The sequence below is a fragment of the Osmia lignaria genome, chromosome 11 (genome assembly GCF_051020975.1).
Source record: "Osmia lignaria lignaria isolate PbOS001 chromosome 11, iyOsmLign1, whole genome shotgun sequence".
Lineage (NCBI taxonomy): Eukaryota > Metazoa > Arthropoda > Insecta > Hymenoptera > Megachilidae > Osmia > Osmia lignaria.
The window spans coordinates 6,421,182-6,446,995 of record NC_135042.1 but is presented as its reverse complement, the minus strand read 5'-3'; the positions used below and the strand labels follow the sequence as shown (position 1 = coordinate 6,446,995).

The following is a 25,814-nucleotide window of genomic DNA, read 5'->3' as shown; positions in this document are numbered from 1 at the left end:
AGCAACTAGGTAGGAGGATGCACACCAGGTAGGAGGTTGCCTTACAGGAGAAGACTGAAGTCGTGAAGAAGACCATCAGGAATATCCAGGAATTCGACAAAGTCCAAAAATTCATCTGTAACAAAAAAAGAGGAATTACCGTTAATTTTGAAAATTATCAATTCTTATTGTAATAAAATTATATATAAATTTGGATTTTATCAAATATTAGCAATGAAAAATAACTCTCAATTATGAAGTGTTGAAATTGTTAATTATTCTACTTGAATTAAAATTAATTAAATAAAGTAATAAAATACTTACACTCTTTCCTTATGGAGCAACGCCCAAGACTCCTCTTCAGTGGTGCCGTGACTCTAATACCGGATATATCGAGCAATAAAAAAAAAAATTAAAAATAAAAATAAAGATATAAAGTACTATTAACGCGACCGTGAATAATTTCCGGCGAACAATTGTAGACTCTATTTTCGCGATGGAAAAAGAAAAATCAGAGCCGCGATGCTCTAGAAAATATTTTAAAATACGCAGCAAACACTGATTCTACTTTCGCGTGATTCCTAATTGTACAAACGCAACTCTATTCAGGGCCAGTTCACCCTTGAAAAAAACAAAACATTGGAACTATGTTCGTACAAACACTGACTCTACCGACCGCCTTGCGCGCGGCCACAACAATTCCTGGAAGAAAAGATTAGTGGGGAGGTTTGGGATGGATATAAATATACAGAAAAACATTCTTCTTATTGAACGTTCGTTAAGGAAATACTGATATTATGTTACAATTAAATATTCATGCTAGGTAATGTCGTAATAATGAAATGTTATAAGCAATTGTTGATAAATATTTCAATGAATATTACAGTGATAGAAAACCATTGTTTGAGAAATATGTATATTAGAATATTTTATTAAAGTAGACGATTTTTGTTGTTAGAATTGTAAGCATACTACAAATTATTGGAAATTCTATTATATCGTGATTTATAAATTATCTAAACTCTTTTCAATAAACGAAATCCAATAATTAATCATGCTTAAACAGCATAAAATTTAATAACATGATTCTATTTTAATTTAAACTTGCACCGAAAGCTGTATATTATAATATAATTATTATCATTTAAGAAAAACAGATTGTTTAAAGTAATCAGAATATAATTAAATAATTGCAGAAGAGAAGCAATTATCTGCAGTAAAATACAAATTGTTTCAATTTCGTTCTAATTTGTAATAAAATAGATTATGAAACTATTAGTTAAAATTATTCAGTAAAATGAAAAATTAATTATTTTTTTCTATTAATTAATCAAAGATAAAAACATTTCTGTAATCTTTTCTTCCTTGACCTTGATACCAATAATTAATTGTCAAAAATGCTTACAACTAATAACGACTCAATAAAAAAAAAAAGTAAAATAAATATTATTAATTGATTACAATAAATCAAAATGTTACCAATTTTATACGAAATTGTGTTTCAAATCAGTATCAAATGCCATAGCGTCGTATCGTATGGCATTCTTTCAGTATCAGGAAAATATCTGTAACAAATAAAAAATACAAATTCATGTAAATAAAATTTAACCAACAGGAATAAAATTATGATTAACCAATAATCGAACTTTATAAGTTATGCACAATATTTGAACAGATAACCTGCGCATACCTATGTTCTACCCACTCAGTAGGATGCCTTCAACACGTCTTATCAATTCGACGTTCGCGAGAGAAATGACGTGACCCCTTCCCAACAAAGAGCAATCGGCACTGTTTGGTATTGTTCAGTATCGTCCGCTACCGGCCGATACCGAAACAAGAAGGCGAATAAGTCCCAAAATATTACGATGCTCAAGAAAGAATGTTATTAAACATAAAACAGTAAATTGTGTGGAACAGTACTAAAGACATTCAATAATGTTTAGGGAATTAACGACACAAAAGGGAAAATAAATCAGATTCTGTTGTTCCAACCTCATTGTGCATTCGCGACAAGGGCAAAAATGTTCAATTTACGTATTTTTTAAGAAAATGAGAATCAAGAATTAAGAATCTAAACTTCTCTTCAACTTTTCTTTTAGTTTTTTGTATTTCTAACACCCGAAAGACATTTTAATTTAATATTTAAAGATAATATCTTACCTGTCACAGACACGTGCGAGACGAACGAAGCTTCGAAGAGAAATGATGCACTACACCACACTCCGCACACTTCGCCTTACAATGATGAATCTGATTGGTCGAAAAACGTGGACGCCATAACGGTTCAACCAATCACAGGCATGGGCAGAAACTTCGAATTGCTTCGACACTTTAACATTAAAAGAACAGAAAAGTTCGTAAAAACGTTATCAACGCCATATTGAAATAAAGTCAAGATTACTTTTTTCAATCTAGAAAACCAAAATATTGAAAAGAAAGTAGAAAAGAACATAAGATACTATTGGTATTTAATAAATTATTGTGATAAATGCAGAATAATTGAAGAAAATATTATTTTAATTCGTATCTATATCGGTAGAATAGAATATAAATTTTCAGCTTACGCATTTCTGAAGACAATATGGAATTGATGTCAGAAATCATGACTCCGGCCTTCTCATCAATTTTGTTTTGTGTTCTTTGTACTGCTGATACTTAATACACAATTTAATATAATATTTTAATACTGTTTAATGTCAAAGTTTGCAACTTTGTTGCAAACGCGTGCACTCAGGACGAAGCTTCACAAGGAAGTGGCGTTCTTGTACACTAGCCGGTAGCGACGATTCTAATTGGTCGAAATTAAATGACAAAAAACTGCCATTGGTGGAAAAAACGCATGTAGTGCAAAACTTTAAAACTAACGTAAAATAAACGTTAAAATAATAAATACAAAAGAAAAACTGAATAATGTATTTTTTTAGCCTCCTTATTATACAGAGACATATTAATTTTATACATAACACAGTGTTCGTAAGATCATCATTCTAAATTGTTATAATTAATTTAATTGTTATAAAATAATATTTCCTTCATTCATTCTGCTTTTATATGGAGAATTTCGTACATTGCGTTGATATCTTATGTTTCTTTTTCTACTTTCGGCCCTACATTTTGATGTTTTTAGCTAAAAAAGGTAATCGTGACTATAGTTCAATATGGCGTCGATAATTTTTATCGAATGTTTCCATTACGATTAGTATTAAAGTTTTGAAGCACTTCGAAACTTCCAGAAATGGCGGTGATTGGTTGTTCCATTCAGCGTGCACTCATTTCGCCCAATCAGATTCGTCGCTGTGTGGGTGTGTGTGGAGTCTTGTAGCGTAGTGCAGCATTCCTCTTCGAAGCTTCGTTCTTTTTGCACGTGTCTGTAATAGGTAAAATTATATTATCTTTAAATATTACATTAAATTGTCTTTCGGGTGTAGACAGTACAAAAAACAGAAAGAATAGCCGAAGAGAAGTCTGGATTCCTGATTTCTGACATTAATTCGAGGTTTTCCTTGCCAATGTAAATGCAGTGTTGTTTTTATAATTACAGAAAGGTCGACCAATGTTAATATATGATTTCTCAATATCAACCAACAGAGATCATCAGCAGAGTGTTTCCATCCAACTATCCTTCAATATCTGGTTGTTAGTTTGGTGAGTAAGAGAATAAAAACTCTACTTCTTTTTTATAATTAAATATACTTTGATTAGAGTTTGATTAGATTACATAATTAGAATGCAAGTAGTTTTTACATAACTACATACATATATCAGCATTTTTTATTATTATGATTATTAATATCAGTATTTATGAATAAATATCAATTATTTTATTACATTGTTCAAAATTAGAGTCTCTTATTTAAAATAGAATTATTTTTGAATCTTTTATTGTCCTCGTTGAATGCAATTTTATTAACATAGAAAAAATATGGTCCCAATATAACAGTTTTTTACATAATGATTTGGTTGAAAAATAAAGATACATATTTTGTTAGTTCTTTTACACTTCATTATTATTTCTCTGTATTTATATTTTATGGTTATTGTATTATATTATATTATATGTATTATATATATACATTTTGCTTAATATAATCTTCATTTAAATGTAAGGGTAAGTACAGTGTTGATACTTATGTTAGTTTATTTACAATTAGCTGTGGCCTTTTAATATTTATGACAAGGCACAGATATTTTATATAAATTACAAGAGGAGGTAGGGGAGATTAATAGATTTTTTAAAAAGCAGCATTTTAGGCAAAATAAACCAAATTTCAGTCATCCTGTGTTACACAGCCAAACAAAATCAGAATAATCACTCATTTGTTCATATCGATTGAGAGCATTTTATATAATAACATACAGTTTTCTATTGTACATTCAGCAGATAATACAAAAGTATATGAAGCTTTCCTATCCTTTAAATTTATGTTATATTTAATGTAATAGTATTAATACAATAGTATTCAATATAAGTTTGATGCCAGAGAGAAAGATGGTAAGACAATGTTATATTTTGTTGATTAATTGTAAGGAGAAGCTTTTCATTTGCTTTTTGTGTACACAGAATGTTGTTAATTTTGATTTGTTCTATATCTTCCTACAAGATTTGCATAATTTTTAATCAAACCATGGCTTATTTCTCTTGATCTGTGCCTTATTTCCCTTTTTTATGCATTATTATCGCTAATCAACAGATCTGTTTATGCCTATTTTCATTTTTGCAATTATGTTATTGAAAGTTTTTATTGGTCCTTCAGTCAATGTTACTAAGGTTGCTAATATGTTTACAATCAACTTTACTAATCAATAGATCTGTTTGTGCCTATTTTCATTTCTGCAATTATGTTATTGAAAGTTTTTATTGGTCCTTCAGTCATTGTTACTAAGGTTGCTAATATGTTTAGGTATTGATTATACTTTATATTATTTCAAATGAGTCTTCTATTCACTGTGTCAACTTCATCTTTTGCATTGTCCTTCACTTTATTGATTTTCCATTTGATTTTTATTGATAAATGAAACTTCCATTAATATTATTTAAATACCTCCTTTTTCTTGAAACGTGATTGTATCTATCTAGTATTATCAAGCCAATTTATTCCATTGCTTGTCATAGCATCTTCCTGTACAATTTAATGCAATATCTTCTGCTTTTTTGCTGTGTGTTAAATTTGTTCTTTCTGTTACTAATTCTTTTATACTTGATTGTGGTTATTGATTTGCAAGCTAAAATCCCCACAAACTATTATGAGCTTATTGAATTTTTCTTTATCTTTGATCAGTATTTCCTACAATATTTTCACTAGCTGGTGAAATTTCTATGCTTTTTTGGTTGAATATAATTTTTGTACGTATTAACATTTCGCTTATGCATACATTGCACATAAGTGTCAGAATTTATATCTAAAATAATATGTTCTTAAATATTTTTAAGCAAAATCATGCCATAGGAAAGTGTTATTAAAGTAATATCCCCCTTTATTTATTACATAATTACAATAATATAAAACGGTAATACAAGATGGGTGTTGCTAAAAAAGTACATTATTTAATTTTTTCGCTTGTATTTATTATATGAACGTTTCCGTTACGGTTATTATTAAAGTTGAGAAGCACTTTGAAACTTCCAGAAATGGCGGTGATTGGTTGTACCATTCGGCGTGCTGACATTTCGCCCAATCAGAGTCGTTGCTCTGTGGGTGAGTGCACAGCTTGTAGCATCGTGCAGCATTCCTCTTCGAAGCTTCGTCCGTTTTGCACTCTTCTACAGCAGGTGAGATTAAATTATCTTCAAACATTACAATAAATTGTGTTTCGGGTGTTGAAAATACAAAAATGAGAAAGAATAGCCGAAGAGAAGTCCAACTCTTTGTTTTTTGACATTAATTCGACGTTTTCTTCAAAAATACGTGAGATGAAATTTTTTGCTCTTGCCGTGAATTCATAATGAAATTTGAACAGTAGAATCTGAATTATTTTCCCTTTATATCAATAATTTCTCGAATATTATTGCATTTTTTCATGTTTTTAGTACATTTTTCCCATTATTTATTGTTATATATCGTGATAATTGATTTTCTCGTTTTGTACTATTACGCCGATATAAATACGAATTAAAATAGCATTTTCATCATTTATTCTGCTTTTATATCAATAATTTCTTAAATCCGGTCAATATCTTACGTTTTTTCTGCTTTGTTTTCTATATTTTGGTGTTTAAAATTGAGAAAAGCAATCTTGACTTTATTTCAATATGGCGTTGATAATTTTTAACGATTCCCTTCCCTTTCTCTTACGATTAGCATTACAGTTTCGAAGCATTCCGAAACCAATGGCTGTCATTGGACAATCCATTCTACGTCTTCTCATTTCGACCAATCAGATTCATCGCTGCGCGGGTGCGTGCACAGACTTGTAGCATAACCGAACATTCGTTTTCGAAACTTCGTTCGCTTTGCACGTGTCTGCAACAGGTAAGGTTAAATTATCTTCAAACATTAGAATAAATTGTGTTTCGGGTGTTGAAAATACAAAAATGAGAAAGAATAGCCGAAGAGAAGTCCAACTCTTTGTTTTTTGACATTAATTCGACGTTTTCTTCAAAAATACGTGAGATGAAATTTTTTGCTCTTGCCGTGAATTCATAATGAAATTTGAACAGTAGAATCTGAATTATTTTCCCTTTATATCAATAATTTCTCGAATATTATTGCATTTTTTCATGTTTTTAGTACATTTTTCCCATTATTTATTGTTATATATCGTGATAATTGATTTTCTCGTTTTTTACTATTACGCCGATATAAATACGAATTAAAATAGCATTTTCATCATTTATTCTGCTTTTATATCAATAATTTCTTAAATCCCGTCAATATATTACGTTTTTTCTGCTTTGTTTTCTATATTTTGGTGTTTAAAATTGAGAAAAGCAATCTTGACTTTATTTCAATATGGCGTTGATAATTTTTAACGATTCCCTTCCCTTTCTCTTACGATTAGCATTACAGTTTCGAAGCATTCCGAAACCAATGGCTGTCATTGGACAATCCATTCTACGTCTTCTCATTTCGACCAATCAGATTCATCGCTGCGCGGGTGCGTGCACAGACTTGTAGCATAACCGAACATTCGTTTTCGAAACTTCGTTCGCTTTGCACGTGTCTGCAACAGGTAAGGTTAAATTATCTTCAAACATTAGAATAAATTGTGTTTCGGGTGTTGAAAATACAAAAATGAGAAAGAATAGCCGAAAAGAAGTCCAACTCTTTGTTTTTTGACATTAATTCGACGTTTTCTTCAAAAATACGTGAGATGAAATTTTTTGCTCTTGCCGTGAATTCACAATGAAATTTGAACAGTAGAATCTGAATTATTTTCCCTTTATATCAATATTTTCTCGAATATTATTGCATTTTTTCATGTTTTTAGTACATTTTTCCCATTATTTATTGTTATATATCGTGATAATTGATTTTCTCGTTTTTTACTATTACGCCGATATAAATACGAATTAAAACAGCATTTTCATCATTTATTCTGCTTTCATATCAATAATTTCTTAAATCCCGTCAATATATTACGTTTTTTCTGCTTTGTTTTCTATATTTTGGTGTTTAAAATTGAGAAAAGCAATCTTGACGTTATTTCAATATGGCGTTGATAATTTTTAACGATTCCCTTCCCTTTCCTTACGATTAGCATTACAGTTTCGAAGCATTCCGAAACCAATGGCTGTGATTGGACAATCCATTCTGCGTCTTCTCATTTCGACCAATCAGATTCATCGCTGCGCGGGTGCGTGCACAGACTTGTAGCATAACCGAACATTCGTTTTCGAAACTTCGTTCGCTTTGCACGTGTCTGCAACAGGTAAGGTTAAATTATCTTCAAACATTAGAATAAATTGTGTTTCGGGTGTTGAAAATACAAAAATGAGAAAGAATAGCCGAAGAGAAGTCCAACTCTTTGTTTTTTGACATTAATTCGACGTTTTCTTCAAAAATACGTGAGATGAAATTTTTTGCTCTTGCCGTGAATTCATAATGAAATTTGAACAGTAGAATCTGAATTATTTTCCCTTTATATCAATAATTTCTCGAATATTATTGCATTTTTTCATGTTTTTAGTACATTTTTCCCATTATTTATTGTTATATATCGTGATAATTGATTTTCTCGTTTTTTACTATTACGCCGATATAAATACGAATTAAAATAGCATTTTCATCATTTATTCTGCTTTTATATCAATAATTTCTTAAATCCCGTCAATATATTACGTTTTTTCTGCTTTGTTTTCTATATTTTGGTGTTTAAAATTGAGAAAAGCAATCTTGACGTTATTTCAATATGGCGTTGATAATTTTTAACGATTCCCTTCCCTTTCCCTTACGATTAGCATTACAGTTTCGAAGCATTCCGAAACCAATGGCTGTGATTGGACAATCCATTCTGCGTCTTCTCATTTCGACCAATCAGATTCATCGCTGCGCGGGTGCGTGCACAGACTTGTAGCATAACCGAACATTCGTTTTCGAAACTTCGTTCGCTTTGCACGTGTCTGCAACAGGTAAGGTTAAATTATCTTCAAACATTAGAATAAATTGTGTTTCGGGTGTTGAAAATACAAAAATGCGAAAGAATAGCCGAAGAGAAGTCCAACTCTTTGTTTTTTGACATTAATTCGACGTTTTCTTCAAAAATACGTGAGATGAAATTTTTTGCTCTTGCCGTGAATTCATAATGAAATTTGAACAGTAGAATCTGAATTATTTTCCCTTTATATCAATAATTTCTCGAATATTATTGCATTTTTTCATGTTTTTAGTACATTTTTCCCATTATTTATTGTTATATATCGTGATAATTGATTTTCTCGTTTTTTACTATTACGCCGATATAAATACGAATTAAAATAGCATTTTCATCATTTATTCTGCTTTTATATCAATAATTTCTTAAATCCCGTCAATATCTTACGTTTTTTCTGCTTTGTTTTCTATATTTTGGTGTTTAAAATTGAGAAAAGCAATCTTGACGTTATTTCAATATGGCGTTGATAATTTTTAACGATTCCCTTCCCTTTCCCTTACGATTAGCATTACAGTTTCGAAGCATTCCGAAACCAATGGCTGTGATTGGACAATCCATTCTGCGTCTTCTCATTTCGACCAATCAGATTCATCGCTGCGCGGGTGCGTGCACAGACTTGTAGCATAACCGAACATTCGTTTTCGAAACTTCGTTCGCTTTGCACGTGTCTGCAACAGGTAAGGTTAAATTATCTTCAAACATTAGAATAAATTGTGTTTCGGGTGTTGAAAATACAAAAATGAGAAAGAATAGCAGAAGAGAAGTCCAACTCTTTGTTTTTTGACATTAATTCGACGTTTTCTTCAAAAATACGTGAGATGAAATTTTTTGCTCTTGCCGTGAATTCACAATGAAATTTGAACAGTAGAATCTGAATTATTTTCCCTTTATATCAATAATTTCTCGAATATTATTGCATTTTTTCATGTTGTTAGTACATTTTTCCCATTATTTATTGTTATATATCGTGATAATTGATTTTCTCGTTTTTTACTATTACGCCGATATAAATACGAATTAAAATAGCATTTTCATCATTTATTCTGCTTTTATATCAATAATTTCTTAAATCCGGTCAATATCTTACGTTTTTTCTGCTTTGTTTTCTATATTTTGGTGTTTAAAATTGAGAAAAGCAATCTTGACGTTATTTCAATATGGCGTTGATAATTTTTAACGATTCCCTTCCCTTTCCCTTACGATTAGCATTACAGTTTCGAAGCATTCCGAAACCAATGGCTGTGATTGGACAATCCATTCTGCGTCTTCTCATTTCGACCAATCAGATTCATCGCTGCGCGGGTGCGTGCACAGACTTGTAGCATAACCGAACATTTGTTTTCGAAACTTCGTTCGCTTTGCACGTGTCTGCAACAGGTAAGGTTAAATTATCTTCAAACATTAGAATAAATTGTGTTTCGGGTGTTGAAAATACAAAAATGAGAAAGAATAGCCGAAGAGAAGTCCAACTCTTTGTTTTTTGACATTAATTCGACGTTTTCTTCAAAAATACGTGAGATGAAATTTTTTGCTCTTGCCGTGAATTCATAATGAAATTTGAACAGTAGAATCTGAATTATTTTCCCTTTATATCAATAATTTCTCGAATATTATTGCATTTTTTCATGTTTTTAGTACATTTTTCCCATTATTTATTGTTATATATCGTGATAATTGATTTTCTCGTTTTTTACTATTACGCCGATATAAATACGAATTAAAATAGCATTTTCATCATTTATTCTGCTTTTATATCAATAATTTCTTAAATCCCGTCAATATCTTACGTTTTTTCTGCTTTGTTTTCTATATTTTGGTGTTTAAAATTGAGAAAAGCAATCTTGACGTTATTTCAATATGGCGTTGATAATTTTTAACGATTCCCTTCCCTTTCCCTTACGATTAGCATTACAGTTTCGAAGCATTCCGAAACCAATGGCTGTGATTGGACAATCCATTCTGCGTCTTCTCATTTCGACCAATCAGATTCATCGCTGCGCGGGTGCGTGCACAGACTTGTAGCATAACCGAACATTCGTTTTCGAAACTTCGTTCGCTTTGCACGTGTCTGCAACAGGTAAGGTTAAATTATCTTCAAACATTAGAATAAATTGTGTTTCGGGTGTTGAAAATACAAAAATGAGAAAGAATAGCAGAAGAGAAGTCCAACTCTTTGTTTTTTGACATTAATTCGACGTTTTCTTCAAAAATACGTGAGATGAAATTTTTTGCTCTTGCCGTGAATTCACAATGAAATTTGAACAGTAGAATCTGAATTATTTTCCCTTTATATCAATAATTTCTCGAATATTATTGCATTTTTTCATGTTGTTAGTACATTTTTCCCATTATTTATTGTTATATATCGTGATAATTGATTTTCTCGTTTTTTACTATTACGCCGATATAAATACGAATTAAAATAGCATTTTCATCATTTATTCTGCTTTTATATCAATAATTTCTTAAATCCGGTCAATATCTTACGTTTTTTCTGCTTTGTTTTCTATATTTTGGTGTTTAAAATTGAGAAAAGCAATCTTGACGTTATTTCAATATGGCGTTGATAATTTTTAACGATTCCCTTCCCTTTCCCTTACGATTAGCATTACAGTTTCGAAGCATTCCGAAACCAATGGCTGTGATTGGACAATCCATTCTGCGTCTTCTCATTTCGACCAATCAGATTCATCGCTGCGCGGGTGCGTGCACAGACTTGTAGCATAACCGAACATTCGTTTTCGAAACTTCGTTCGCTTTGCACGTGTCTGCAACAGGTAAGGTTAAATTATCTTCAAACATTAGAATAAATTGTGTTTCGGGTGTTGAAAATACAAAAATGAGAAAGAATAGCCGAAGAGAAGTCCAACTCTTTGTTTTTTGACATTAATTCGACGTTTTCTTCAAAAATACGTGAGATGAAATTTTTTGCTCTTGCCGTGAATTCATAATGAAATTTGAACAGTAGAATCTGAATTATTTTCCCTTTATATCAATAATTTCTCGAATATTATTGCATTTTTTCATGTTTTTAGTACATTTTTCCCATTATTTATTGTTATATATCGTGATAATTGATTTTCTCGTTTTTTACTATTACGCCGATATAAATACGAATTAAAATAGCATTTTCATCATTTATTCTGCTTTTATATCAATAATTTCTTAAATCCCGTCAATATCTTACGTTTTTTCTGCTTTGTTTTCTATATTTTGGTGTTTAAAATTGAGAAAAGCAATCTTGACGTTATTTCAATATGGCGTTGATAATTTTTAACGATTCCCTTCCCTTTCCCTTACGATTAGCATTACAGTTTCGAAGCATTCCGAAACCAATGGCTGTGATTGGACAATCCATTCTGCGTCTTCTCATTTCGACCAATCAGACACGTCGCTGCGTGAGCGAGTGCGTCGATTTGTGGCGCATTGCGTCATTCCTCTTCGAAGCCACGTTCGCTTTGCACGCATCTGCAACAGGTAAGGTTAAATTATCTTCAAACATTAAAATATATTGTCTTTCGGGTATTGAAAATACAAAAAAGAGAAAGAATAGCCGAAGAGAAGTCCAACTCTTTGTTTTTTGACATTAATTCGACGTTTTCTTCAAAAATACGTGAGATTAAATTTTTTGCTCTTGCCGTGAATTCACAATGAAATTTGAACAGTAGAATTTGAATTATTTTCCCTTTATATCAATAATTTCTCGAATATTATTGCATTTTTTCATGTTTTTAGTACATTTTTCCCATTATTTATTGTTTTTTACTATTACGCCGATATAAATACGAATTAAAATAGAATTTTCTTCATTGATTCTGCTTTTATATCAATAATTTCTTAAGCACCATTGATATCTTATATTGTTTTCTGCCTTATTTTCTATATTTTGGTTTTTTAAGATGGGAAAAGTAATTTTGACTTTATTTCAATATGGCGTCGATAATCTTCGATACTTTATAGCGGGAAATTCAAATTTCTCACTTATTTCAGCCATTGTTGAAGCTTTCGTATTTGTTGATTATTACATTATCACAATTCAGAATTAACTTTTATACGGCGATAGACACGCTTATTAATATAATAGGCATGCAAATTTGATTAATATTAAAGAATTAAAAAATATTTATTCAAAAATTTATGTTTTGAGGATATGGAGATTTTTTGAAATTATGATTGATTGATTGAATATATATGATGTTCCACTGAAGTATATATGTGAAAAATCGTTGTCTGTTTTATTACAGAATTGCAGTCGAATAAAGAATACAACATCACAAGTATGATATGAAATTATTAAATGAATCTTCGCCAAAATAAATGTAAGTTTTATTATTAAGTAGTTACAATAAATTATTATGGTAAATTTAAAATGGCACAAATGTAATATTATTGTTTTTTAATTACAGAATTATCAACCAATGCCAGTATGCCAACACTCTGCCTATTATACTACTCTATAACATCAATCTGCTGAGGAGACCATTTCCTGAGGAGACCATCCGCCGGGTGTTTTCGTCCACTTTTCTTCCAATAGCTGCTCACCGGTTCGGTGAGCCCAAAGAATTAAAAATTTCATTCTTTTTTTAAGTGAGCATAGTGACCCATGAGTGAATGTATACTCATGGAATATATATGTTACATATATTTCATATCTTCTTTCATTTTTATATTGTTATATTTCTTAGTTCAGGCTAGGGTCTTCTTGTCTCTTTTAAAAAAATAGTTTGTAGGATAGAAGTCGGATGACTCTCCGACTTCACAAATAAAATATAACTTTTAAAATATTTTTTTAATTAAAGGAAATTTAAATTTTGATAGTGTATACAAAATTTGTATATTTTATATGCAGTAAATATTACGTAGATTTGCTACAATACCTTGATTATACTATAATATTTCAATGCAGTATATTATTATATTGTCGATTTAAATAAGTTTTATGAGCAAGAAGACATTTCGCGACGGTTAGATTCTAACGTCGAAGTAACATTTTCGAATGTACGTTTCATGCAACTTAGATAATTTACTTCGACATGCAATCAACCGAGGATGTATTACATGTATATTAATTATTAAATTGCATTTTCAACAGATACAATTTTTGCTTAAAGTAGAGTGATTTTTTTATATATTTGTGTTTTTTTTGCTTAGAGTGATTTTTTTACATATTTGTTTTTTGCTATAATTAAATACAATTTATTTAAAGTTTTTTAATTTCAATGTTTAATAATTGGAGTTTTGTATTTCATACAGAATCATTTTTTAATATTTTATTCTAATTAAGTTCAATTTTATTAATTCAAAGAAAATCATAGTTCTAATATAAGAAAGTTTTACATAATAATTTACTTTCAAAATTAAAATGTTTATTAGCCCGTTAGCTTTACTATCGACTAATGTATCATTTTAGCTTAGGATTTTCAGCTTCACACGGTAGGTGTATTATTTCTTTGCCCGTATTCATTACTTATTAGCCTGAGCTCATCAACAAACCCAGGTGTGCGTTGTATGGGTAAGGGCGGTGGGTACGGTTTTAGAATTAAGGAATATTACAGCGATTGACAAACGTATTAGCGTATCGTGCACGATGTACGTTTCACATGTGTGTGTGTGTTTAAATTAGTGGAATGTACGTCGATTTTATTATTCAACTTAAATAGTTTATATAAATACATACAGGATAAATATGTTACATGTCTAATCAATATTTTTCATATTACATGCTGTATGTATAATATCATACAATCATATTACATTGAATCGATGCTTGCTTGAGAATATTTCATGTATAAAAATCATAATAATATTTTACAATATATGAAGAAAATATACCATTTGAATACCATATTCTTTTTTTAAATCAATGAAATACTAATTATTACTATACTTAGTTTTATCAAGAACAGAATGACTCAAAGTCAGTATTATAGCATAAATAATTTTACATTCCAATAAGAGTTTTATGTGACACAATACATTAATATTATATTAATAATAACGCAATGTACGCTACGTTGTCAGTCGATTTCAGGAAATGGTACGTACATAAAGTATAAATGTGTGTGTTACAAGCTTGGGTGACGGAGGCGTCCCGGGACGTTCTCTCTAGGGTAGGCTTGCACCCGGGTGTTGTGTGTGAGTACCGTGGAGTGTGTGTGTTGGAATGAATGAATTTTGCTTTTTTAAATATAGGGATAGGCAGGCAGGTAGCTTACTTCTGGTGTGTGTGATTTAGTTGTAAGTAGGAAGGGCCAGGAAAGCAGACCGATCACATTTCTCTTTCGGGTAGGCTTATAGGTCCGGTGAAAAGTCTGCACCTGGGGTAGCATAATCGGAATCAATTACTTTTCAGTTAATTGATTTTGATTAAATCTTGGTCTATACCTAGTATGTAAGCTCGCCCGTGGCTCTAGGCCCGGACGAAAAAGGACTACTTCAATGAAATCTGCTCAAAAATTCCTTTTTTTTTGTTGCATGCTTCGGACAGCTATTCTATTTAATAGTTGGTCGTTGTGTGTAACACTCATTTTCAATATATTTCTCATTTTTATGGAATCTTTGAGCTGATTCATTGAGTAGTCGAAGAAAGAAGATCGTCGTGGGACATCGTGGGACATCATCGCACATCACCAAAGGATGTCTTTCCTTCTTTTTATGGAAAGTCATCCTTCAATTCTGATTTAAGTACATATTAATATCTTTTTCACTACTTTTTGCAGTCACTATGCTCACTAGATATCTGTTGACAATTTAACATGTTCAATAATAGCACTTAATTAGAAATTTGTCCATCATAGACTATTTCTTTTCTTATACTATGAAATAACATAAAACAAAGAAATATTACTATAGACTATGCATATTATTATATTATATTATTTTATGGATTTTGTGACAGACTCTAAATTGCAGGTGTTTTAAAACATATGATACAAAATATGATGGTAGATATATGTATGTGACTCTGGTAGCGAACATGTTAAATTGCAAATTATATTACATTTTGTCTACAAATGACGTCATCAAGTATAACTACGTCATTCTGAACTGACATTATATGTTGTTTTCCAATCAAATTAAATTAAATCATTTAAATCAAATTGATTGCTATATTACCAAGTAAAGTCACGCGCTTTTTTTTTTTTTTTAAATTAATTTTTATCGTTATTCTTTTTACTATTTTTTATTAGCTTCCATTTTACTTAAATTTTTAAATTATTGCATTCAAGGAAATTTGTACAATGACAAAACAAGATTTACCTACATAGACAAATAATTTTCTACGATAACCCAACCCTGATAATTACTTGTTCATCAATAAAAATAAAATGATATTATCTAAAAACAATTAAAACATTCAACTTATCATATTTTATTGGTATTGTACTATACATTTGTATTGTATCATTTGTGTTGTATTTGTTATCGTCTCAAATCACCCCCTATGGGCGGGGGGATGTAGAATACGCCCATAGTATCCCTGCTTGTCGTAAAAGGCGACTAAAAGGGCGCGTCTGTGCCACCGTTAATAAATTCCAATTTCATATTTCTATTTTTTGATCAAGGCATTCGAGTTGTTTTACGAAAATTTGCAACCGTGGTGACGGTGATTAGGAAGTAGGGAGCCAACGCGTCGCGGCAGAAACTGATATGGCTCACGCGGTTTATTCGCGAAATTCGGCGACTAACGAAGTGAATTCGCGGGTAGGATTGCGATCGACTACAATGATATTCCACGCAAACCGAGCGTGATGACGGTGATTAGGGAGCCAACGCGTCGCGCCAGGAAACTGTAAAGGCTCACGTGGTTTATGCGCGGAATTCGGCGACTAACGAATTGAATTTGCGGGTAGGATAGCGATCGACTACAATGATATTCCACGCTATCCGAGCGTGATGACGGTGATTAGGGAGCCAACGCGTCGCGCCGGGAAACTGTAAAGGCTCACGTGGTTTATGCGCGGAATTCGGCGATTAACGAATTGAATTCGCGGGTAGGATAGCGATCGACTACAATGATATTCCACGCTAACCGAGCGTGATGACGGTGATTAGGGAGCCAACGCGTTGCGCCGGGAAACTGTGAAGGCTCACGTGGTTTATGCGCGGAATTCGGCGACTAACGAATTGAATTCGCGGGTAGGATAGCGATCGACTACAATGATATTCCACGCTAACCGAGCGTGATGACGGTGATTAGGGAGCCAACGCGTTGCACCGGGAAACTGAAATGGCTCACGCGGTTTATGCGCGGAATTCGGCGACTAAGGAATTGAATTCGCGGGTAGGATGGCGATTGACTACAATGACATTCCACGCTAACCGAGCGTGATGACGGTGATTAGGGAGCCAACGCGTTGCGCCGGGAAACTGAAGTGGCTCACGCGGTTTATGCGCGGAATTCGGCGACTAACGAATTGAATTCGCGGGTAGGATGGCGATTGACTGCAATGACATTCCACGCTAACCGAGCGTGATGACGGTGATTAGGGAGCCAACGCGTCGCTCCGGGAAACTGTGAAGGCTCACGTGGTTTATGCGCGGAATTCGGCGACTAACGAATTGAATTCGCGGGTAGGATAGCGATCGACTACAATGATATTCCACGCTAACCGAGCGTGATGACGGTGATTAGGGAGCCAACGCGTTGCGCCGGGAAACTGAAATGGCTCACGCGGTTTATGCGCGGAATTCAGCGACTGACGAATTGAATTCGCGGGTAGGATAGCGATCGACTACAATGATATTCCACGCTAACCGAGCGTGATGACGGTGATTAGGGAGCCAACGCGTCGCTCCGGGAAACTGTGAAGGCTCACGTGGTTTATGCGCGGAATTCGGCGACTAACGAATTGAATTCGCGGGTAGGATAGCGATCGACTACAATGATATTCCACGCTAACCGAGCGTGATGACGGTGATTAGGGAGCCAACGCGTTGCGCCGGGAAACTGAAATGGCTCACGCGGTTTATGCGCGGAATTCGGCGACTAAGGAATTGAATTCGCGGGTAGGATGGCGATTGACTGCAATGACATTCCACGCTAACCGAGCGTGATGACGGTGATTAGGGAGCCAACGCGTCGCTCCGGGAAACTGTGAAGGCTCACGTGGTTTATGCGCGGAATTCGGCGACTAACGAATTGAATTCGCGGGTAGGATAGCGATCGACTACAATGATATTCCACGCTAACCGAGCGTGATGACGGTGATTAGGGAGCCAACGCGTTGCGCCGGGAAACTGAAATGGCTCACGCGGTTTATGCGCGGAATTCGGCGACTGACGAATTGAATTCGCGGGTAGGATAGCGATCGACTACAATGATATTCCACGCTAACCGAGCGTGATGACGGTGATTAGGGAGCCAACGCGTCGCTCCGGGAAACTGTGAAGGCTCACGTGGTTTATGCGCGGAATTCGGCGACTAACGAATTGAATTCGCGGGTAGGATAGCGATCGACTACAATGATATTCCACGCTAACCGAGCGTGATGACGGTGATTAGGGAGCCAACGCGTTGCGCCGGGAAACTGAAATGGCTCACGCGGTTTATGCGCGGAATTCGGCGACTAACGAATTGAATTCGCGGGTAGGATGGCGATTGACTGCAATGACATTCCACGCTAACCGAGCGTGATGACGGTGATTAGGGAGCCAACGCGTCGCTCCGGGAAACTGTGAAGGCTCACGTGGTTTATGCGCGAAATTCGGCGACTAACGAATTGAATTCGCGGGTAGGATAGCGATCGACTACAATGATATTCCACGCTAACCGAGCGTGATGACGGTGATTAGGGAGCCAACGCGTTGCGCCGGGAAACTGAAATGGCTCACGCGGTTTATGCGCGGAATTCGGCGACTGACGAATTGAATTCGCGGGTAGGATAGCGATCGACTACAATGATATTCCACGCTAACCGAGCGTGATGACGGTGATTAGGGAGCCAACGCGTCGCTCCGGGAAACTGTGAAGGCTCACGTGGTTTATGCGCGGAATTCGGCGACTAACGAATTGAATTCGCGGGTAGGATAGCGATCGACTACAATGATATTCCACGCTAACCGAGCGTGATGACGGTGATTAGGGAGCCAACGCGTTGCGCCGGGAAACTGAAGTGGCTCACGCGGTTTATGCGCGGAATTCGGCGACTAACGAATTGAATTCGCGGGTAGGATAGCGATCGACTACAATGATATTCCACGCTAACCGAGCGTGATGACGGTGATTAGGGAGCCAACGCGTCGCGCCGGGAAACTGAATAGGCTCACGCGGTTTATTCGCGAAATTCGGCGACTAACGAATTGAATTATCATTTTCAATCAAATATTGTCTTGTCACCTAATACTTAGTCTCACTAGTTTTCCAAGATCTCTTCGTGACTGGCGAGTGAAATATGTACGAGCAGAGTTCTTCGCGTTGCATGCTCGCGGACGCGAACATTTTTATGTGCCTCGTGGTTTTTATTTTTTTTTTTTTCTTTGGCGAAAATTCGTGTTTGAAAGGCACCGTAGGATAGCTTATGGGGATACATAGTACATATGTGGGTGGGGTTAGGGCCGGGGGGTATCAACACCGAAACGTATTTTATTCGATATACTAATCGGGAACGTGAATTAAGTGTGCCAGGCGTACGCGGACGGATAGGGGATTAGGAAAATGGCACACTCAGATCGCTCGCTTGAAATACGTATCAGAACTATGTCCGTACATACTTTGCAACACCAGTCGTTTTGAGAATTTCCAATTTTCTAGTTACTTTATGACGAGACAATCTGTACCGCGTCGCGTCGTGATTACATTAGAGAGATAGAACGAGCGAAATCTTCAGTTAGAGCCGATGCTAAGGTGAAAGCTAAGGTGAAAGCTGAAGCTAAGGCTAAGGTGAAAGCTAAAGCTAAGGCTAAGGTGAAAACCTGAGCTAAGGCCTAGGTGAAAGCTGAATCCAAAGCCTAGGTGTGAAACTAAAGCTAAGGTGAAAGTGATAGCTAAAGCTAAGGCGAAGGTGATAGCTAAAGCTAAGGCTAAGGTGGAAGCTAAAGCTAAGGCTAAGGCGAAAACTAAGGCGGACGCTAAAGCTGAGGCTGAGGTGTAGAACGTGATGTATTCGCGAATTTCGGCGTCGAGCGAAATCAATTCGCGGGTAGGAATGCGATCGACTATACTGATATCATTCCACGCTTACCGAGCGCGATGACGGAGATTAGGGAGCCAACGCGTCGCAACGGGAAACTGAAAAGGCTCACGTGATATATTCGAGAATTTCAGCGTCGAGCGAATTCAATTCGCGGGTAGGAATGCGATCGACTATATTGACATTATTCCACGCTTACCGAGCGTGATGACGGTGATTAGAGAGCCAACGCGTCGCAACGGGAAACTGAAAAGGCTCACGCGGTTTATGCGCGAATTTCAGCGCCGAGCGAATTCAATTCGCGGGTAGGAATGCGATCGACTATACTGACATCATTCCACGCTTACCGAGCGTGATGACGGAGAATAGGGAGCCAACGCGTCGCAACGGGAAACTGAAAAGGCTCACGTGATATATTCGAGAATTTCAGCGTCGAGCGAATTCAATTCGCGGGTAGGAATGCGATCGACTATACTGACATTATTCCACGCTAACCGAGCGTGATGACGGTGATTAGGGAGCCAACGCGTCGCAACGGGAAACTGAAAAGGCTCACGTGATATATTCGAGAATTCCAGCGTCGAGCGAATTCAATTCGCGGGTAGGAATGCGATCGACTATACTGACATTATTCCACGCTAACCGAGCGTGATGACGGTGATTAGGGAGCCAACGCTTCGCAACGGGAAACTGAAAAGGCTCACGCGGTTTATGCGCGAATTTCAGCGTCGAGCGAATTCAATTTGCGGGTAGGAATGCGATCGACTATGCTGACATCATTCCACGCTTACCGAGCGTGATGACGGTGATTAGGGAGCCAACGCGTCGCAACGGGAAACTGAAAAGGCTCACGCGGTTTATGCGCGAATTTCAGCGTCGAGCGAATTCAATTTGCGGGTAGGAATGCGATCGACTATGCTGACATCATTCCACGCTTACCGAGCGTGATGATGGAGAATAGGGAGCCAACGCGTCGCAACGGGAAACTGAAAAGGCTCACGTGATATATTCGAGAATTTCAGCGTCGAGCGAATTCAATTCGCGGGTAGGAATGCGATCGACTATATTGACATTATACCACGCTTACCGAGCGTGATGACGGAGATTAGGGAGCCAACGCGTCGCAACGGGAAACTGAGAAGGCTCACGTGATATATTCTAGAATTCCAGCGTCGAGCGAATTCAATTCGCGGGTAGGAATGCGATCGACTATACTGACATTATTCCACGCTAACCGAGCGTGATGACGGTGATTAGGGAGCCAACGCGTCGCAACGGGAAACTGAAAAGGCTCACGTGATATATTCGAGAATTTCAGCGTCGAGCGAATTCAATTCGCGGGTAGGAATGCGATCGACTATATTGACATTATACCACGCTTACCGAGCGTGATGACGGAGATTAGGGAGCCAACGCGTCGCAACGGGAAACTGAAAAGGCTCACGTGATATATTCGAGAATTCCAGCGTCGAGCGAATTCAATTCGCGGGTAGGAATGCGATCGACTATACTGACATTATTCCACGCTAACCGAGCGTGATGACGGTGATTAGGGAGCCAACGCGTCGCAACGGGAAACTGAAAAGGCTCACGCGGTTTATGCGCGAATTTCAGCGTCGAGCGAATTCAATTTGCGGGTAGGAATGCGATCGACTATGCTGACATCATTCCACGCTTACCGAGCGTGATGACGGAGAATAGGGAGCCAACGCGTCGCAACGGGAAACTGAAAAGGCTCACGTGATATATTCGAGAATTTCAGCGTCGAGCGAATTCAATTCGCGGGTAGGAATGCGATCGACTATATTGACATTATACCACGCTTACCGAGCGTGATGACGGAGATTAGGGAGCCAACGCGTCGCAACGGGAAACTGAGAAGGCTCACGTGATATATTCTAGAATTCCAGCGTCGAGCGAATTCAATTCGCGGTTAGGAATGCGATCGACTATACTGACATTATTCCACGCTAACCGAGCGTGATGACGGTGATTAGGGAGCCAACGCGTCGCAACGGGAAACTGAAAAGGCTCACGTGATATATTCGAGAATTTCAGCGTCGAGCGAATTCAATTCGCGGGTAGGAATGCGATCGACTATATTGACATTATACCACGCTTACCGAGCGTGATGACGGAGATTAGGGAGCCAACGCGTCGCAACGGGAAACTGAAAAGGCTCACGTGATATATTCGAGAATTCCAGCGTCGAGCGAATTCAATTCGCGGGTAGGAATGCGATCGACTATACTGACATTATTCCACGCTAACCGAGCGTGATGACGGTGATTAGGGAGCCAACGCGTCGCAACGGGAAACTGAAAAGGCTCACGCGGTTTATGCGCGAATTTCAGCGTCGAGCGAATTCAATTTGCGGGTAGGAATGCGATCGACTATGCTGACATCATTCCACGCTTACCGAGCGTGATGACGGAGAATAGGGAGCCAACGCGTCGCAACGGGAAACTGAAAAGGCTCACGTGATATATTCGAGAATTTCAGCGTCGAGCGAATTCAATTCGCGGGTAGGAATGCGATCGACTATATTGACATCATACCACGCTTACCGAGCGTGATGACGGAGATTAGGGAGCCAACGCGTCGCAACGGGAAACTGAGAAGGCTCACGTGATATATTCTAGAATTCCAGCGTCGAGCGAATTCAATTCGCGGGTAGGAATGCGATCGACTATACTGACATTATTCCACGCTAACCGAGCGTGATGACGGTGATTAGGGAGCCAACGCGTCGCAACGGGAAACTGAAAAGGCTCACGTGATATATTCGAGAATTTCAGCGTCGAGCGAATTCAATTCGCGGGTAGGAATGCGATCGACTATATTGACATTATACCACGCTTACCGAGCGTGATGACGGAGATTAGGGAGCCAACGCGTCGCAACGGGAAACTGAAAAGGCTCACGTGATATATTCGAGAATTCCAGCGTCGAGCGAATTCAATTCGCGGGTAGGAATGCGATCGACTATACTGACATTATTCCACGCTAACCGAGCGTGATGACGGTGATTAGGGAGCCAACGCGTCGCAACGGGAAACTGAAAAGGCTCACGCGGTTTATGCGCGAATTTCAGCGTCGAGCGAATTCAATTTGCGGGTAGGAATGCGATCGACTATGCTGACATCATTCCACGCTTACCGAGCGTGATGACGGAGAATAGGGAGCCAACGCGTCGCAACGGGAAACTGAAAAGGCTCACGTGATATATTCGAGAATTTCAGCGTCGAGCGAATTCAATTCGCGGGTAGGAATGCGATCGACTATATTGACATCATACCACGCTTACCGAGCGTGATGACAGAGATTAGGGAGCCAACGCGTCGCAACGGGAAACTGAGAAGGCTCACGTGATATATTCGAGAATTTCAGCGTTGAGCGAATTCAATTCGCGGGTAGGAATGCGATCGACTATACTGACATTATTCCACGCTAACCGAGCGTGATGACGGTGATTAGGGAGCCAACGCGTCGCAACGGGAAACTGAAAAGGCTCACGTGATATATTCGAGAATTTCAGCGTCGAGCGAATTCAATTTGCTGGTAGGAATGCGATCGACTATATTGACATTATTCCACGCTTACCGAGCGTGATGACGGTGATTAGGGAGCCAACGCGTCGCAACGGGAAACTGAAAAGGCTCACGTGATATATTCGAGAATTCCAGCGTCGAGCGAATTCAATTCGCGGGTAGGAATACGATCGACTATACTGACATTATTCCACGCTAACCGAGCGTGATGACGGTGATTAGGGAGCCAACGCGTCGCGACGGGAAACTAAAAGGCTCACGTGATATATTTGAGCGAATTCAGTTCGCGGGTAGGAATACGATCGATATACTGATATTCGCATTTCTTCGGTATTCGTTTTTGACGACGGTGGCACATTCGCAACCATTAGGTTAGGTTGCACGGTGCAGAAGAAAAGAAGAGTTTGCAATCAAGATGAGGATGATGCGAATGAGAAGAGAATGCTGTAGAACAGCGAAGAAGGTGCGGAAGAAAGGAGAAACTCAACGGAATTGTCAGCGTGACTGAAGAAGAATAGAGATTATCTCAGAAGAGGAAAGAGTAGGATGTCCAAAGGAGAAGTCAATTCGCCACAGCTGCAAAAACCGGCTGCTTCAGAAGAGAAGATATGGAGAAAGAAGACAAACGGAGAAGGAAGAATACAAACGGAGAAGAAAGAAGACAAACGGAGAAGGAAGAAGACAAACGGAGAAGAGTGAAGATAAACGGAGAAGAAAGAAGACAAACGGAGAGGAAGGAAGACAAATGGAGGATAAAGATGACAAACGGAGAAGAAAGATGACAAACGGAGAAGAAAGAAGACAAACGGAGAAGAAAGAAAACAAATGGAGAAGAAAGAAGACAGACGGAGAAGAAAGAAGACAAACGGAGAAGAAAGAAGACAAACGGAGAAGAAAGAAGACAAACGGAGAAGAAAGAAGACAAACGGAGACGAAAGATGACAAATGGAGGAGAAGGAAGTCAAACGGAAAAGAAAGAAGACAAACGGAGAAGAAAGAAGACAAATGGAGAAGAAAGGTGACAAACGGAGAAGGAAGAAAACAAACGGAGAAGAAAGATGACAAACGGAGAAGAAAGAAGACAAATGGAGAAGAAAGAAGACAAACGGAGAAGAAAGAAGACAAACGGAGAAGAAAGAAGACAATCGGAGAAGAAAGAAAACAAACGGAGAAGAAAGAAGACAGACGGAGAAGAAAGATGTGGTTAGGACGCTGCAGTTACGACGAAGAAGAGTACGCTCTGAAAAACTGAAGCAGGAGACAGAAAAGAAGAAAAATGCTACAATATGGAAGGGAACACGGCAGAAGAGGAAAGAAGAGAAGAAGCTCCATAGCAGCGAAGATCGTAGATGCCAGGTTGTTGTTTTTGGTGGAGATTTATTTCTGAGATCTGTTTCTAGGGTCAGCGAAGGAAGCGGGGATATTGGAGAAGAGAAGTGGAAGCTACAGAGCGGAAAAGGAAACTGCGGAACAGAAGAGAGGAGGCTGCAAAACAGAAGAGGAGGCTGCAAAACAGAAGAGGAGGCAGCAGTGGAAGCACTGGAAGCAGCAGTGGAGTCATCGGATGTAACAGTGGGCAAGCTGTAAAGGAGGCATAGGACACAGCAGCGAAGATTGCAGATGCCAGGGTGTAGTCTTTGGTGGAGATTTATTTCTGAGATCTGTTTTAGAGTCAACGAGGGAAGCGGGGATATCACAGAAGAGAAGTGGAAGCTACAGAACAGAAGAGGAAGCTGCGGAACAGAAGAGGACGCTGCAGAACAGAAGAGGATGCCGCAGAAGAGAAGAGGAATTTATAGAACAGAAGTGGATGCGGCAGAACAGAAGCCAGTGCAGCTGAAGAGAAGGGGACGCAGCAGAATAGAAGAGAACGTAGCAGAACACAAGTGGACGTTGCAGAATCATCGATGGCAGCATAAGAGACAGTGGCAGTAACAGAAAAAAGAAGATAAGCATCTTTTCCAATTTTATTTCAGTTTTTTTTATTTTTCTCTTTTTTTAATACTTATTTTTGTGTGTTTCAGGAGTTCAGATATATGGTATTTCAGCATATACAATATATCAACATATGTTATGTGTGTGTGTGTGTGTCTGTTTCAGATTAGAAAAATTTCGGACGCGGCTGATCGTGAACACGAAGAATTTATTGGTTCTTGTTTTGCTCTTATTTTGCTTTCGTTTTTGTTGACTCTTGTACCGTCTTTGTCATTTCGTTTAGTGGTGTTGCATTTCTTATTGGCTGTGGCGATGAAGTATTGCTGAATAACAACGTTGGAATCATTTCTTAGCTTCTAGTTAGGGAGGATTTAAGCTGTAAAGAACAATGGTTTGTACGAAATTTTTAAATGGGTAAAAGTGCATTATTATTGCACGGAGGTTATATCTTAGCTTTTTATATAGGCAGGATGAAATGTAGAAACAATTGTTGAAAATGGTTTAGCTTCTAGTTAGGGAGGATTCAATGTGAAAACAATTGTTGAAAATGGTTTAGCTTCTAGTTAGGGAGGATTCAATGTACATTGAATGAAGATTTGGAATTATTGATTTGTATCTTTAG

The 25,814-nt window shown here is 37.2% G+C and overlaps 1 protein-coding gene and 2 long non-coding RNA genes across 3 annotated transcripts; 2 read left to right on the top strand and 1 right to left on the bottom strand.

Moving 5' to 3' along the window:
* The first annotated feature begins 3,274 nt into the window (after positions 1–3,274).
* Positions 3,275–7,819, top strand: LOC143305823 (uncharacterized). The gene is made up of 6 exons (XM_076690907.1): positions 3,275–3,359; positions 3,524–3,627; positions 5,610–5,752; positions 6,282–6,452; positions 6,982–7,152; positions 7,681–7,819. Exons 3-6 carry the CDS (start codon positions 5,612–5,614, stop codon positions 7,717–7,719), a joined length of 522 nt encoding a protein of 173 aa, XP_076547022.1. The 5' UTR covers positions 3,275–3,359; positions 3,524–3,627; positions 5,610–5,611; the 3' UTR covers positions 7,720–7,819.
* LOC143305824 (uncharacterized) lies at positions 7,714–9,785 on the bottom strand. Its single transcript, XR_013063016.1, has 4 exons — positions 9,662–9,785; positions 8,962–9,242; positions 8,262–8,542; positions 7,714–7,842 (listed from the first exon to the last, which is right to left on the bottom strand). It is a non-coding gene; the product is annotated as an uncharacterized LOC143305824 (long non-coding RNA).
* Positions 9,786–11,909: 2,124 nt separating this feature from the next.
* LOC143305822 (uncharacterized) lies at positions 11,910–13,439 on the top strand. Its single transcript, XR_013063015.1, has 3 exons — positions 11,910–12,051; positions 12,819–12,893; positions 12,981–13,439. It is a non-coding gene; the product is annotated as an uncharacterized LOC143305822 (long non-coding RNA).
* The last annotated feature ends 12,375 nt before the right edge of the window (positions 13,440–25,814 follow it).

Bases quoted from the DNA above. Each gene is read 5' to 3' on its own strand.
- LOC143305823 (XM_076690907.1), top strand. From the start codon at position 5,612: ATGGCGGTGATTGGTTGTACCATTCGGCGTGCTGACATTTCGCCCAAT. The intron at 6,453-6,981 runs GTAAGGTTAAAT...TCTTACGATTAG, and splicing joins TTTGCACGTGTCTGCAACAG to CATTACAGTTTCGAAGCATT. The intron at 7,153-7,680 runs GTAAGGTTAAAT...CCTTACGATTAG, and splicing joins TTTGCACGTGTCTGCAACAG to CATTACAGTTTCGAAGCATT.